Source organism: Musca domestica, unplaced genomic scaffold, assembly GCF_030504385.1.
Source record: "Musca domestica strain aabys unplaced genomic scaffold, Musca_domestica.polishedcontigs.V.1.1 2, whole genome shotgun sequence".
Taxonomy (NCBI): Eukaryota; Metazoa; Arthropoda; class Insecta; order Diptera; family Muscidae; genus Musca; species Musca domestica.
In genome coordinates this window covers 45,113,520-45,129,692 of record NW_026712249.1, presented here as the reverse complement: position 1 = coordinate 45,129,692, position 16,173 = coordinate 45,113,520, and the positions used below count along the sequence as shown (strand labels likewise).

General features: G+C 35.2%; 2 protein-coding genes across 2 annotated transcripts in view; one reads left to right on the top strand and one right to left on the bottom strand.

Annotated features, from left to right (window-relative positions):
* Window positions 1-16,173, top strand: part of LOC101895602 (zwei Ig domain protein zig-8) — a 692,613-nt gene that overhangs the window by 82,504 nt on the left and 593,936 nt on the right. The window lies entirely within an intron of this gene.
* Window positions 12,316-13,270, bottom strand: LOC101898770 (antigen 5 like allergen Cul n 1). Its single transcript, XM_005179088.4, has 3 exons — window positions 13,127-13,270; window positions 12,667-13,061; window positions 12,316-12,609 (listed from the first exon to the last, which is right to left on the bottom strand). The coding sequence occupies exons 1-3, from the start codon at window positions 13,268-13,270 to the stop codon at window positions 12,351-12,353; spliced, it is 798 nt and encodes a 265-aa protein (XP_005179145.1). The 3' UTR covers window positions 12,316-12,350.

Below are 16,173 nucleotides of genomic sequence, written 5' to 3'. Positions count from 1 at the left end.
TTTAAAATTTTGTCAAGATCGGTTCAGATACTGGTCGAAAATTTTTCTGTCGAATTTTTTATCGAGATCGGTTCAATTTTTATATAGCTTCTATATGCATCTTCATCCTATTTTACTGTTATTGCTTACCGAAATATCAGCCCAAATTGAATAGATTTTTTCATACTCAACCTAATTTTACCATTCGTTGAGACTCGGGCCGGTATATCTATTGCCCCAATACATATTCGCTAATATAATTCTTAACGAAGTCATATCATGCACTATACTGCAATGTTATTCGGTTCATAGTTGGTATGATTTACTTAACTTAAATTCCCATTATAAAGTTTTTTGTTGCGGGAGCTCTATCAAATACGCATAGTGGTGTAGGGTATCATACAGTCGGCTCCGCCTGACTTTTAACCTTTCCTTACTGGTTACCATTATATATGAATAATTTGAATTTTATTTTTTTTCAGGTAAGATTTTATTGACCGAACGCATTTTATTAATAAGTGTTGGTAAGTTAATATTTAAAAATGGTACATTCCGACTTATCTTTAAAATAAAAACTAAACTTATTTTAAGTTAAATGAAGTCTATTAAAATGTACCCTAGGGGTTTGAAAATTGACACAAGCATTTATATAATATGCAGTCTTATTGATACGAAAAATGGGCTATATTGGTCTTCCTTTAGGAATAGCTCTCCAGATTTTCGGCATTTTTAAGGTTTCTGTCACAATTTCCAACCAAATCAGCTGAAACTTTACATTTGGAGTTATTCTCTCCTTGCAAAAAATGTTCAATTCACGTCCACTAATTGGTATAGTCCCCATATAAACGTACCTCCCGATTTTCGGAAAACTTGTCACTGTAGGAGTTATTGTAATAGCAAAGATGAAAAGATTGATGGAAAAATAGCTTTAATGAACTGCAAGATATATATATCTTTAACTCTAAGTACCTTTATTTCTGCTTGGTACTTAATTTTAATAACATACTTAAATATTCTTTAATAACATTCTGAAACGATGACACCAAGGTAATAACGCAAATTATAAATTAATTTTGTTATCACTGAAAAACAACTCCATTGTCAGACGAATTTTTTATTTGCACTCTGGATTTCTGAAAACTCGTTATTATCCAAAACATTGTCTGGAATATTTGCACACATATTCTGATTTTTATTTGACAATGAAAATTTGAAAATAATTCGTAGTAAATTCTCATGGAATATTGTTGTGCACATGTCTTGATTATGCCATGACTTTGATGCTATTTAAATGTGACCATTTTCATGGCTGTTTTAAAGTTCTAACGAATTGATTATTATTATTTTGCTGCTAACTTTCCTAGACACGCTCCATGTTACAAACTCTCAGCATGAATACGTTTATTTATGAGTTAACGAAAACTTTCTTGGATTTTGTCAAAAAGAAAAAAATGTATGTGCGTTGCATTCCTTTAATGGAAACATTCTTGTGCGAATCTCTTCGAGTCGAGACTTTTATGACATACTGCAATTGTTTATGTGTGTGTGCATATATTATAACATATGTCGGTGTGTGTGTGGAGCAAAAATCTAAACTGTTAAACAAAATATGTCTCAATTTTTCTCTGAACACACGAGAATGCATCGATGGAATCTGTGTATTTTGGGTATACGCTAATGTATACCATAGAATTTGGGCATAGTTAAATTTCTCAATTCATATATCTACGTCTTTATATTTTAATACCCTACACCACACAGTGGTAAGTGTATTATGCCTTTGTGCATTTGTTTGTAACATGGAGAAGGAAGCGAGATAGACCCATTGTTACTTTTGAGGATACTCAAATAATCACTTTCTGAGTAGATTTATGAATATCAGTCGTCTGTCCGTCTATACAACAAATATTTGTTTGGCCAAGAGATGAACCCTATTGAAACTGGTGAGAATCGGTTCAAATTTAGATATAGGCCCCATATATATCTTCACCCGATTTCGGTTGATATTGGCCAATATAAATCCAAATGACCTGAATCCGCACATCCGAATGAATTCAGTCTAGAAGCAAGTACAAACAATTTGAGAAATTCGGTTCAGACATAGCCATAGCTCCCATATATATGTTTCATCCAATTTGGAGTTTTAAGTCCATCACATGCGTAATATGCTCTCCAGAAGAATGATATTTGTTACCGGACATCAGATATTGCTCGAAAATGTCTCTGTCAAATTTTATCGAGATCGCCTCAGATTAGGATACAGCTCCCATATATATCTTTATCCGATATCAGTTTTATTGTGCACCAAATTGCTAATATCCTACCAAATTGAATGATTTTTGGTAATTACGACTGAATTCATCCAAGAAACCAGTGTGTCAAACTTGGTGTGAATCGGTTCAGATATATCTATAGCTCCCATATATATGTTTTCTCCGATTTGGGGTTTAACGTCCCTCACCAGCGTAATATGCATTCCACAACAATGATCTTTGGTATCAGATATCAAATACAGCTCTGAAATAAGTGTATCAAATTTTTGTCGAGCTCGGTACAGATTTGGATAAAGCTCCCATACATATCTTCCACCGATTTCGGGTTAACTGTGCACCAAACTGAATTCAGCCTAGATGCATGTACTTCAAATTTATTGAAAATCGGTTCAGATACATCTATAGCTCCCATATATACAGTGTGAAATGAAAAAACTGCAACCAACTTCAGACCGCTGTCATTTCTAAGCCGTTCAGCTGTTAAATTTACAGCTGTTAAAATTATTCCAGAGGCAGCTTATTATATTGCTTACAATTCTACAAAAGCATTTTGGTGTGAATTTTCAAGAAAAGAAGTTATTCGTAATAGAATTTAAGCGTGACAGTGTGATTTCTTTATATTTGCCCGGAAAACCACAAGTGGCTATCGTTAGAGCAGTCCAGCATTTAAATGTGAATAAACTTTGGTGTCTCGTATCGCTCATTACCGTGATACTGGTAGTGTAGCCCGACGTCAAGAAAGTGGACGGAAGACAACAGCAACATCAGCAGAAATGGTTCGAAGGGTAAGAAGCGACTTGTTCGATACGCGTGTAGCAGTGGCTGAAAAATGGCTCGTGAGCTGAACATATCGCAATTGAGTTCGGGGTAAAGCCATTGAAGTTCCAAAAAGTGCAAGAACTTACACCGCAACAGGCAACAGAAAGAAAATAGACTAAAAAAAAAACTAAGGGGTTGCTTAGCTTGGCCGAAAGTGTTGAACTGCCGAATGTGGTTTTCTCCGTCTCTGATGAGAAAACATTCGTTGTTCAGCAGTTTGTAAACAAACAAAATGATCGTGGTTACTTGCCAAAGAGGTCAGCTAAAAATGTGCACCTTCGGTTGCCCACCAGAACTCAGGCGCCGGCCATGGTGATGGTGTGGGCCGCAAACCAGCCGATGGTCGCTCTCCGCTCGTATTAATCGACAGTGGCATCAGAATGAATGCCGAATATTAACCCGAGAATATTCTGTAGGGTGTATTAAAGCCTGGGGCACGCAAACTTTTTGGCCACAGACCTTGGACATTCCAACAGGACTCAGCACCATCGCACTCAGCACGTGCCTCCCAAGAATGGTTACAAAATGAGGTTCCTCGCTTCATTTCCAGCGCACAATGGCGACCAAAATCTCTGGATACCAATCCGTTGGAACATTGTGTCTAGAGTATTTTGGAAAGCAAGGTTGGCACTAAAAAATACGAAAGTGTCGATCAGCTCAAGCAAGCGCTTCGCCGGAAATGGGCAACATTCGGGCGGCGTGTGACAGTTTCATTGGCCGTTAGGCCATAATTCGTACCAAAGGTGACTAATTCGAACAGATCTAAACTTATCCAAAAATTTATTGCTATTTCCGACATTTTTTGCTTTCATTCAATAAAATCTAAAATAATGTAAAAAATTATGGTGTTTGACTTTGTTGCATTTTTTATATCACCCTTTATCTTTCATCCGATTTGGTGCTAAAGTCCCTCTTCTGCGCTCCACAATAAATATATTTTTTACCGGACCTCAAATACTGCTCGAAAACACCTCTGCCAAATTTTTATCGAGATCGGCGGAGTATTTTTATTCGAAATCATATCATGCTCTATACAGCAATGTTATTTGGTACTAGAGGTACATAGGCCTCTGTCAAATTTGTTGAAAATCTATTCAGGTGTGGATATAGTTCCAAAATGGATCTAAATCCATGATTCACATATAAATAAGATTTATAGTTGGTATGATCTGCTTTACATAAATACCCAGTACAAACTTTTTTGTTACGGGAGCTCTGCAAAATACGAAGAGCGGTGTAGGGTATCATATAGTCGGCCACGTCCGACTTTTGACTTTTCCCTTAATAAACTCTTCAGAATTTATCGATGCATTAGACCTCTGTAGAAGACCTCTTTGCATAAAATTTATCGATACTCGTAAGTCTCTTATATAAAAGCATTAACCAAAGAATTGCCAAAACTAATTTGATTAAATTAAAAAAAAATTGATTTGATTAAAAAATAGCCCAACTAAAACATCAAATATCGTAGACGCATTCTCAGGTGTCCATAAAAAATTGAACTCAATAAAATATCTCTTTTACACCAAACCGTTAAAAGAGTATTCCTCATATAAAGGTACCAGTGCATTTTCAAGATTTTATACGAGTTTATAATTTAGGCATTTGCAATGTTTTCGTCGGCCCACCCTAATTTTTTATGTCCTCAAATGCACTTTTATATATGTTCTATACTCTGTACCAACAACCACACATACTCATCCGCACACACATTTACTCATATGCCTGATTTGGTTTATGGATAATAATACAAGGAGTGTTTCAGACGTTCGAACATAATTTTACTGGAGTAAAGTTGGAAAGTGTCAAAATGTTTGCAAAACCTCAAACCACCCCTAAAAAGTCCTATACCACAATTTTATATTTTCGCAAAATGTTGAATTTGAACGTCGTCATTCATTCGTGTTTTAGAGCTCCCATCCTTTCCTCTTATGCAGTTTGCAATTCGATGGCATTAATGTTAAACATATTAGCATTTTGAAGGCATTCATATGCGGACCAAAGACACACACACACACACACTCATGCATATGCACATGTCAGTATGTATGCAATTGGCATTCACAAGGCAAGTTTTAAGTGCAAAATTACAAGCCGCACTCGATTGACTACTCTCAACTGCAGTGCCAACACGAATGTCTTCCTGCTTAGACAACTGCCGGTCGGTCATTTTCGAATTTCTGCAATGTCAGATTTTCATTCAGTTTTAATGCAATGGCGTAAAATTTGGATTTTTGCAGAGACAATGGGTGGACTTTTTTGGGATGATTGAATTAAGAATGGGTGTTTACTTTCAATTCAATCAGTCAATTCAAAATTCATGTGGCAGTAGTACCACATAAATATTATTTCTTTATTTGAGAGGAATTTTTAAAAAAATATACAAATATTTTTAGGAAAGAATCAGCATGTTGATATCAAAACTAGTAATGAAAATTCAAAAGTCGGGTGGGCCGACTATATAATAACCTACACTACTATTCGAATTTAGTAGAACTACCGTAATAAAAGAATTCATTTGAAGTAGATCATACCACCAATCAACCTTTGGCTTTTGAGCAGTTATAATTTGGTTTTAGAGAAAACTAATATATGAGAGGCATACCCAATTCTGAATCGATTTTCGCTAAGTTTGATGGAGATATTTTTATCTTTTATACCAAATAACACTGCTATAGATATATTAAAAATATATATCAGGGACGAGTTTCACCAAATGAAAACGTACGTCCCAAAATTCACTCCAATTGGGCTGATATTAGCCATTAAGGATTAAATCGGATCGAAGGATATATATGGGAGCTATATCCAAATATTAGGCAGGGAGGAACTTAAACACAAAATCATATGAAACATATACATGGAAGCTATACCTATATCTGAACCGATTCCTCCAAATATGATCTATTCGGTCGCATGTGCCAAAATTTAAGTCAATAACTTCTACATTTTCTTTTAAAATTTTATTGAATGAAAGCAAAACATGTCGGAAATAGCATCGAAATTTAGAATAAGTTTAGATTTGTTCGAATTGGTCACCTAGCGCACGAATTGTGGTCTTCAAACTGCAAATTAAACGGTATTTTGGCCCATTCTCGAGGGGATCGACACTTTGGTATTTTTTAGTGCCAACCTTGCTTTCCAAAATACTCCAGAAACAATAGTCCAACGGATTGGTATCCGGAGATTTTGGTGGCCATTGTGCGCTGGAAATTAAGCGAGGAATCTTATTTTGTAACCATTCTTGGGTGGTGCGTGCTGCGTGCTCCGTGCGCTGGTACTGTGTCCTGTTGGAATGACTAATGTCTGCGGCCAAAATGTTTGCGTGCCCAAGGCTTTAATATACCCTCCAGAATATTCTCGCGATAATATTCGGCATTTATTTTGATGCCACGGTCGATTAATACGAGCGGACAGCGATGGTGTGGCGGCCCACACCATAACCATGGCCGGCGTTTGAGTTCTGGTGGACAACCGAACCGAAGGTGCACATTTTCAGCTGACCTCTTTGGCAAATAAACACGATAATTTTGATTGTTTACAAACTGCTGGACAACGAATGTTTTCTCATCGGAGAAAATCGAATTCGGCAGTTCACCACTTTCGGCCAAGCGAAGCAACTTTTCAGCTCTTTTGGGTCTATTTTCTTGCTGTTGCGGTGTAAGTTGTTGCATTTTTTGAAATTTCAATGGCTTTACCCCGAGCTCATTTTTCAATATTTGCTGAATAGAATATTGTTATATATGTTCAGCTCAGGAGCCATTTTTCGGCCACTTTCGAACCATTTCTGCTGATGTTGCTGCTTTCTCCCGTCCACTTCCTTGACGTCGAGCTACGCTATCACGGTAACGAGCGATTTATTCACATTTAAATGCTGGAGTGCTATAACTATAGCCACTTGTGGTTTTCCAGCCAAATATAAAGAAATCACACTATCACGCTTGAATTCCATCACGAATAACTTTTTTTCTGGAAAATTCTCACCAAAATGCTTTTGTACGCTTGTAAACAATATAATGAGCTGTCAGTGGAATAATGTTGACAGCTGTCGGATAAGTGGCTTAGAAATGACAGCAGGCTGAAGTTGGTTGTAATTTTTTCATCTCACCCTGTATAGGGGGGCTATACCTATATCTGAACCGATTTTCTTCAAATTTGATGTACTTGCTTCTATGCTGAGTTCGGATGTAAAAAATGCAGGTTATTCAACTGATGTTGGCCATTTGGTGCACAATTAACCTGAAATCGGGTTAATTCTCACCAATTTCGGATAATAAATGCGACCTGCATTTTGTTGTTTTGGACTGACATGAATAAATCTGCTCAGAAAGTGATTCTATAAAGATCCTCAAAAGTAACTGTGTGTCGATCTCGCTTCCTTCTTCATGTTGGAAACAAATGCAGAACGCATAATACCCTTACCACTACGTTGTGCAGGGTATAAAAAATAGCCTAAATCAGGTTGTACCATTATAAGAGGTCTATAGCAAATCGTAGTCCAATGTGTTCTATTTAAATAAGTCCTAACCTAAAAGAAATTGGAGTGAAATTTTGTCTGACGGAAGGACGGACTGGGCTAAATTGGCATAGAAGCTTGCAAAGATACAAAATATATACACTTTGTGGAGTCTAAACTGACAATTAATTAGCATAAATCGAAATTTGATTTTTTAAAAATGTGTTTTTTAGAAGCTATTTTTGCGTGAATTATGTGGATCTCTTTCACGAACAAGATGTTAAGCAGTAAAGTGTTTTGCAAAATATATCCTTCAAACAAAAAAAAAAAAAAAAAAAAAAAAAAAAGAGAGAAGAGAGAAGAGAAAAGGAGACCTTAAAGCATACTTCTCAATATATTTTATTATAAAAAGCCTTTTTTCAGAATTTTTTGAACCCTAATAACATTTCTATCATCAATTTTGCTGGTAATTTTCTCAACCGACTGCAAAAGAATGTTGACTTTAATTTTTCATTTGATTTTATTGCTAGTTTTCGGCCAAAACTCTTGTCCAGTCGAATTTGAAACCTACTTTTGTTTCGCAGACCAAACACTTCGTCACAGTTCCAGACACACTCATACACACACATACGTTATTAATATTATTTTCCACATTGTGGTCACTCACTCATAATCTCTGTGTGTTTGTGAGCACAGAGTGACACCAGAATAGTGTTGTGGTCATAACTTTTATAAAATATACCAAAAAACTAGAAAGACAAAAAATAAACTAAAACGATTTTCTTTATGTAAAAATCTATATGGAATACAAATTTTTCACATGTGGTATTCATTGTTTCTGTTCGTTTTTTTTTTTTTTTTTGAGAATTTTCATGCATATAATTTTTTTGTTCTGCTTTTTTGTCTTTGCTAAAAAGTTAAGTTGCCATAAAAAGTTTCTGCTCTGCAAAATGTTGACAAAGGCAACCAGTCGATGATGTGGGTTTGACAACTTGGAACAAAGCAAAGTGTACGTATACTGTCAGTTATATTATTAAAAATTAATGCAGTCGTATTTTATTTAAAACACATTTTATTATTTAAGGTCCTATTATTTTTGAGTTTGAAGAGTAGAATATAAAGTTAAGAGAGCTCAAAGACGAAAATATTATTTTACATTGTATTAAACGAGTAAGATTTATTTTGAGGATAGAATATTTATTTTTACGAACATTAGCAATAAATGAGAGTTTTTCAGTTTACATATTGCTTTCCTATATATGTTTCACCGATTTAGCTATAAACCGCACAACTTTGTTCCGATATCTTCTAAGATATTTATAGTGAAAATTTGTATAGAATATTTATTCCTTTGTATATTACCTTCATGCATCAATTCCAAAAAAGAATGAAGAAAATTCTCTACTTCGACAGCGAAATTTTAGATTTCTTACACCATTACATTTTAGTATTCAAAATTCACAATATGTTCATTATTTCTTGGACAACATTTTCAAACAAAACTTCATATAACGTACTAACGTTTAAGCTGCACAAGTTCGATAACACTTTAGTATGCAAGTTTTTTCTTTGTAGAAAAGGATAATCGAAAAAGTCTTAAATTTTTCTGTTCAAAACTATTTCAACGTATTTTCATAACAAAAATTAGCCACCGCCATATCTAAATCCTAGGAACCAACAGGGATATCAAATTTTAGGATTCAAGCTCTTTCCATTCACTAAAAAGTAAATGCATTCAAAAATCCACCTACTTCTCTCAAAACCATATACTAATAGTGGGCTCCATATCAAATCAAGAATTCTAGCTCTGTCCTAAGACCCAATACCAAATTTATTACCATCCTCCTTAACTTTATTCTATACACCAATGGTGACCTCGATACAAAATTTCAGAATTTCATCTTTATCCAAACACTCAATTGTACATTGTGTGTTATTTTGCAATTTTTGTACGTTCATAATACGTACAGTACACTACCGCCTTCTCTCAACTACAACCGATATCAAGTTCAGTATCATTTAGTACATTTTGACAAATATAGTACACATTTCCAAACCACTGCCATATCTTAAACACAGGTACCAGCCGTAATCTAGGTATAAAATAGCAGATTTTTAATATTAATACTAAATTTAGTACCATTTAGTAGTTGTCATATAATAATAGTACACATTTTCACAACCATTACCATATCTCAATTCCACATACCAAGAGAGACCTCAATAAATAAAATTTGAGGATTCCAGCATTATCCCTTAACCTTATACCAAATTTAGTACCATTATAGTACACAATGCAATCTGTACAATAATAGTACACATTTCCGAAACCACCTCCATTTCTTAAAAATTTCATAATTGCAGCTCTATCCTTTAACCCAACACAAAATTTAGTACACATTTTAAAAACCACCTGCATATCTCAAGTCCGAATACCAACAGAGACCTCAATTTCAAACTTCAGGACTTTAGCTCTATTCAAGATATGAACAGAAATCCCCATATCAAATTTCAGGATTCCATCCCTATCGCTTCACCTAAAACTCAATTTAGTACCACATAGTACTTTTCGAACAATTATAGTACACATTTCCAAAATCACATCCATATCTCAATCCCAGATACCAAAATAGATACTTCAATATCAAATTTGAGGATTTCAGCCCTATCCCTCCACCCAATACCAAATATAGTATCTTACAGTATTTTTCGTACAAATATAATACACTTTTCCAAAACCACTATTATATCTCAATTCCAGATACCAACAGAGACCTCAATATTTACTTATCTCCAATATCAGATTTGAAAATTGCAGTCCTATCCTATTGGATGAAACTATACCATATTTATTACTTTTCGTACAAATATAGGACGCATTTCAAAACCACTGCCAAGTCGCAAACACAGATGCCATCAGTTATCAAATTTCAGATTTTTATATCCCTTCACTCAATAACAAATACAGTACGATTCACTACGTTTCATAAAATTGTAGTAAACATTTCAAAAACCATCTCCATATCTTTATTACAGGCACAAACAGTGGCATCCGTATTAAATTTCAGTATTTTATATCTATTGCTTCACCCAATTCCAAATGTAGTACCATTTAATATTTAGTAATAACAATTATAGTACAGATTTATAAAACTATCTCAATTCCCGATACCAACAGATACCTCAATATCAAAATTAAGACCCTATCCCTTCACCCAATACAAATTTAGTACCATTTACTACTTTTCGTACAATTATAGGACACATTTCCTATCACCGCCAAATCTCAAAACCAACAAAAATGTTAGAATTCTATCCCTAACCCTTCACCCAATACCAAATTTTGTAACATTCCGTACTTTTCGAACAATTACAGTACACATTTCTAAAACCACCTCTATATCTCAATCCGAGATACCACCAGAGACGTCAATAACAAATTTAAGGATTACATCCCTATCCCTTGACCCAATGCCAAATTTAGTACTATTCAATTTTTCCAAACCACTTCCATATCTCAATCCCAGTTACCAACAGAGAGGTTAATTTAAAATTTGAAGTTTTCAGCCCTATTTCATCACCCAATTCCCAATTTAATACTTCTTAGTACTTTTCGAACAATTATACAACACCTTAACAACATCCATATCTCAATTCCAAATACCAGCAGAGCTCCCAAGGTAAAATTTAAGAACGCTAGCCCTTACCTTGTACCCAATGCCAAATTTAGTACTATTCGGTACCTTTTGTACAAAGATAGGATGCACTTCAAAGTCAACGCCAAATCTCAAACACAGATACCATGAGTAATCAAAATATCAAATTTTAGAATTTTATCTCTATCCCTTCACCCAATAATGAATATAGTACGATTAAGTACTTTTCCATGTTACAACAGAGACTTCAAAATCAAATTTGGGGATTCCAGCCAAATTTCAGATTTTAAGCATTATATTTTAACCTAACACCAAATTGTGCAAAATATAGTACTATTTAGTACCGTTCGTGCCCTAGTAGTACATATTTCCTAAACTACCTCTTTATCACAGGTTCCCCAGTAAAAAATTTCATCTTCATCCTTTCAAATTTAGACGCACTTTTCCAAATTTAGTACCATTTAGTATACTACACACGCATAGTGGACATTTCCAATAGTACCTTTATACATCAAACTTATTTTCCAACCTTGATTCTTATACAATGTGAAAAGTTTTAAGTTTATTCGTCCAAATTGTAACATTTTAGAAGTTTAGTACCACTTCCAGAAACCCTTTGGTATTGGTAAAATTTCCTCAGAATTCCTTTCGTACAACACAAATTATTCAATTTTTATTACATTTCAGGACTTTACCATACCTTATCGCGCTTCTACGGACTGCCGCTTGTGCAAAATTTCAAGATTCTCGCCTCAGCCGTTTCGGCTGGGCGTTGATTCTCATTCAGTCAGACCGTTATTTCACTACTATTTAATAGATGAATTTGTAGAAAATTTTGACTTGTTATGATCACTTTTTAGGGGGGTTTTAACCATATTTTAAAAAAGAGGGTTACTTTTTCCGATAATATTCCTTGTGCTTTAAACTGTAATATTTCCAAAGACACTATACGTCTAAAATTAAGGAATTTCAAGGGATCTTTATCCGAAATTATCAAGAAATGTGTTGTCCCCTCTATTTAGGATACTTTGCGATGTAAACTTACAAAACGCCTATGCATGCCTCTTCCTTTTCTAACCCCTACTTTCATAATCACTCGGATTTTTTCCTGCAATATTTCTTTTTGTTGTGCCATGTAATTATAATTTTTATTAAATTTCCTTTAAATTAATATTTATAGGAGTTGATGTTATAAATTTCCTTTTCCGAACACAAATTTCTATAAACAGGATGCGGGCCCGTTGTGCAGGCACTTGTTGGTTTTCCAGGCCGGTATATGGGTATTTGATACCAATTCGTAAACGAATAATCACAAGCCAAGTACAGTTCATTGGTACCATTTGTGGCAGTTTGCTGCAAAATAGCACAACCAACTTCGTTAGCACGTTCCTGGGCGAACATTGCAAAATGGCCTATCAAAGGGGCCCTAAAAAAAAAATTTACATTATTTTTATTATTCTCTGAAGACAAATTCGAATCTTACCCCTCTGGTCGTTTGGTTAAATTGAAAATATCATTCATTGTCATATATTTGTTTTCTTCGAACCAATGGGTAATTAGAAATTTCACAATCCACTCCGTGGTTAGATTCAAATTCTCCCAGAACAAATATGCCAAATTCTGTCCGACATAACGATAGCGTGGTGTTGGACGGCACTTGTCATGTTTCATTTGACACTGCAGCAGATTCAACATTGACAAATATTCAAATTCCATATTCCATTTCATTGAGGCCATACGCTTGGCCGGATCGAAACCTTTCACATTGCCACCGGCCAATTTATTGCGATAACTATTGTGAATTTGCAATATGAAGTTACGCATTTTTTGTGTCATTGTAATGAACTTTGCATTGGCATAACAATTTTTGGAAAAGTTCTGAAAATTCGCAGACAAATGACAATTGTTGATTTAGAATGTTGGACCATCTTTAATTTACTTACCCAAGTGCTATTGCATGCAATGTGTTCCTTGCAATAATCGCAAGGATTGCCACCAGTTGTCCCGAATCTCGAATATGTCTTTACAGCAAAAATACATTTTGCGCAAAGAGCTAAGGTAATGTACAGATGTACTTTGGAAATCATAGTGTCACCAAATTTGTAAAAATTATTGTTAAAATCTACTAAAACCATGTTTGAACGCCAAACATTTATTTTTTATGACTTTTCGTGATTCACGACACCGAACATATTAATAGTGAGAAGCAAGTGATTTCTGTTATATGACCAGAGGGGTAAGAATCGCTTCATCTTGGGAAAAGAGCTAAGGCTTGCACAACTGGTCTTTATTATGATTAAAAAAATGTTTCTTCAAAACGGTACATCTATAACACCTACTACTACAAATATTACTTATATAGACCTGAATAAAAACTCGTGGTAATTCTAACGGTAGAAAAAATACCAACGACTAGAAACACCTGTTTAAAGGGTTTATAGTATGCCATGGGTCTGAAACGTTCTTTGGAGTTTGCAACACAACGTTCTTTTTGTGTTTCTCTCACCTAATCGGTGTTATTCCTGTTTTATATGCCAAATGATCATGAAGGGTTTTTTACTATACAATACGTTAATTTCCCATCCTGAATTCCAAGTGTTATTGGCTTTGTCGTCTGAAGTAAAGGACAAGACTTGTACGAAAATCCTTTAATCCAGGCTTCAAAGTGGCATAAATTACTCAGTCCGAGGAATCATTCCTCACCGACTATCATATTGGCCTCCATAATCGGCCGTCTGACACTGTAGTTATTAGAGGCTTTTCATGATCACTATACCTATATTCTCTGCCCTTATCGGACATGTTTCTTATCAGAAAAAATTGTTGGGGTCGCCCATGTTCACTTGTTGGTCTGAATGGTTCGAATGATTTCCTTGCTCTAAAAATTTCTTATCCTATTACTTTATAAAACTTATATCGAGTTCGAAGTTAGAAAAATATCGTACGCTCGGCGTGATTCCAGAATTGTGTAAAAAAGTATATATCTCATATAACGTTTAGAGAGAGTGTAGAAACCTCACATAACGTGGTATTTCTATCATACAGGGTGAGATAACAAAAATTGCACAAAAATCAAACACCATAATTTTTAAGTTTTTTTTTTTAATTTTATTGTTGGAAATAACATCAAATTATAGAATATGTTTAGATTTGTTTGAATTGGTCACCTTTGGCACGAATGAAACATTCACACGCTGCCCGAATGTTGCTCTGCGGTATTTTAGCCCATTTCACGCGAAGGGCTCGCTTGAGGTGATCGACGCTCTGGTATTTTTTAGTGCTAAACTTGCTTTCCAAAATACTCCAGTTACAATAGTCCAACGGATTGGTATCCGGAGATTTTGGTGGCCATTGTGCTCTAGAAAAGAAGCGAGGAACTTCATTTTGTAACCATTCTTGGGTGGCGCGTGCTGAGTGCGATGGTGCTGAGTCCTGTTGGAATATCCAAGGGTTAATATACCTTCTAGAATATTTTCGCGATAATATTCGGCATTTATTCTGATGCCACGGTCGATTAATACGAGCGGAGAGCGACCATAGGCTGTTATGGCGGCCCACACCATCACCATGGCCGGCGCTTGAGTTCTGGTGGCCAACCGAAGATGCACATTTTCAGCTGAACTCTTTGGTTACTTGCCAAAGATCATTTTGTTTGTTTACAAACTGCTGGACAACGAATGTTTTCTCGTCGGAGAAAACAAAATTCGGCAGTTCACCACTTTCGGCCAAGCGAAGCAACTCTTTAGCTCTTTTGAGTCTATTTTCTTTCTGTTGCGGTGCAAGTTCTAACAATGTTTGGAATTTCAATGGCTTTACCCGGAGATCTTTTTTTAATATTTGCCGAATGGAATATTGCGATATGTTCAGCGCACGAGCCATTTTTCTGCCACTGTGGCAAATATCAGACTTAATGACCTCAATTTTGGTACATCCGACCAAATTTAGTCTAGAAGCAAGTACATATTTTGTAATATACATTCGACAACAATGTTATTTGGTGCCAGATATATTATTGAGCTCGTAAATATGTTTCCCAAATTTTATGGAGAACGGCTAAGATTTGGATAGAGCTCCCACACATATCCCTAATCCGATTTCAGGTATATTGTGCAAATAATGGCTAATATTAGCCCAAATGAAGTGGATTCCGGGATGTACATTTCCACTTTGTGGAACTCGGCTCCGATAATTTTTTTTTATATAATCCATCTCGAAGTGATATCATGCACCCTATAGCAATGTTATTTGGTATTAAAGATTAAAATATGTTCGTCAAATTTAGTGAAAATCGATTTAGAATTGGATATATCTCCCATACCAAATTATAACTCCTTCAAGGCCAAATGTTGATAGGTGGTATGATCTACTTCAAATAAATTCTTTTATTACGGAGCTCTACTAAATATGCATGGTGGTGTAGGGTATCATATAGTCGGGCCCGCCCGAGTTTTCCTTACTGGTTTCCAATTTTCAATAATTAAGACATAACGTCTTTTTGTAGAAAATCCGCAATTTTTGCTTCGATAAATTGGTCTTGCAAAAATTCTGACAGTGTTCCGAGTCTAGAGCGAATCACAGCATCCATACATATCTGTGTGAATTCAGTACCGGTTTGATCATATAAGACTTCAGTTGATCCCATGTTCTTCCTGCGATTAAAGTATTAACCAATACTGGGAAATAATTATTTTCTTTGTTCGTTACATCAACACTGACTGACACAGCGACGAACAATGAAGCTATTAATGTTTTTTGAGCAAAAATATTCCCCTCTGAATGTGTGTGTGTGCGCCAACAAACAAATGCCTCGGCGAACAACAGTAACAACCTTGAACAAGTGTAAACTTTTATCAACAATTTCATATCTTTTAATAAAGAACAAATGGAATGCAAATTCCATCAGATAAGTGCGACCGCCAAAAAAGCGAACATTCTTAATCAGAGAGGGAGTTTTATGTGTTTTCGTTTTTCCTGTGTCACTTTTTTTGGT

Bases quoted from the DNA above. Each gene is read 5' to 3' on its own strand.
- LOC101898770 (XM_005179088.4), bottom strand. From the start codon at position 13,270: ATGATTTCCAAAGTACATCTGTACATTACCTTAGCTCTTTGCGCAAAA. The intron at 13,062-13,126 runs GTAAGTAAATTA...GCGAATTTTCAG, and splicing joins TTGCATGCAATAGCACTTGG to AACTTTTCCAAAAATTGTTA. The intron at 12,610-12,666 runs GTAAGATTCGAA...TTTTTTTTTTAG, and splicing joins TTAACCAAACGACCAGAGGG to GGCCCCTTTGATAGGCCATT.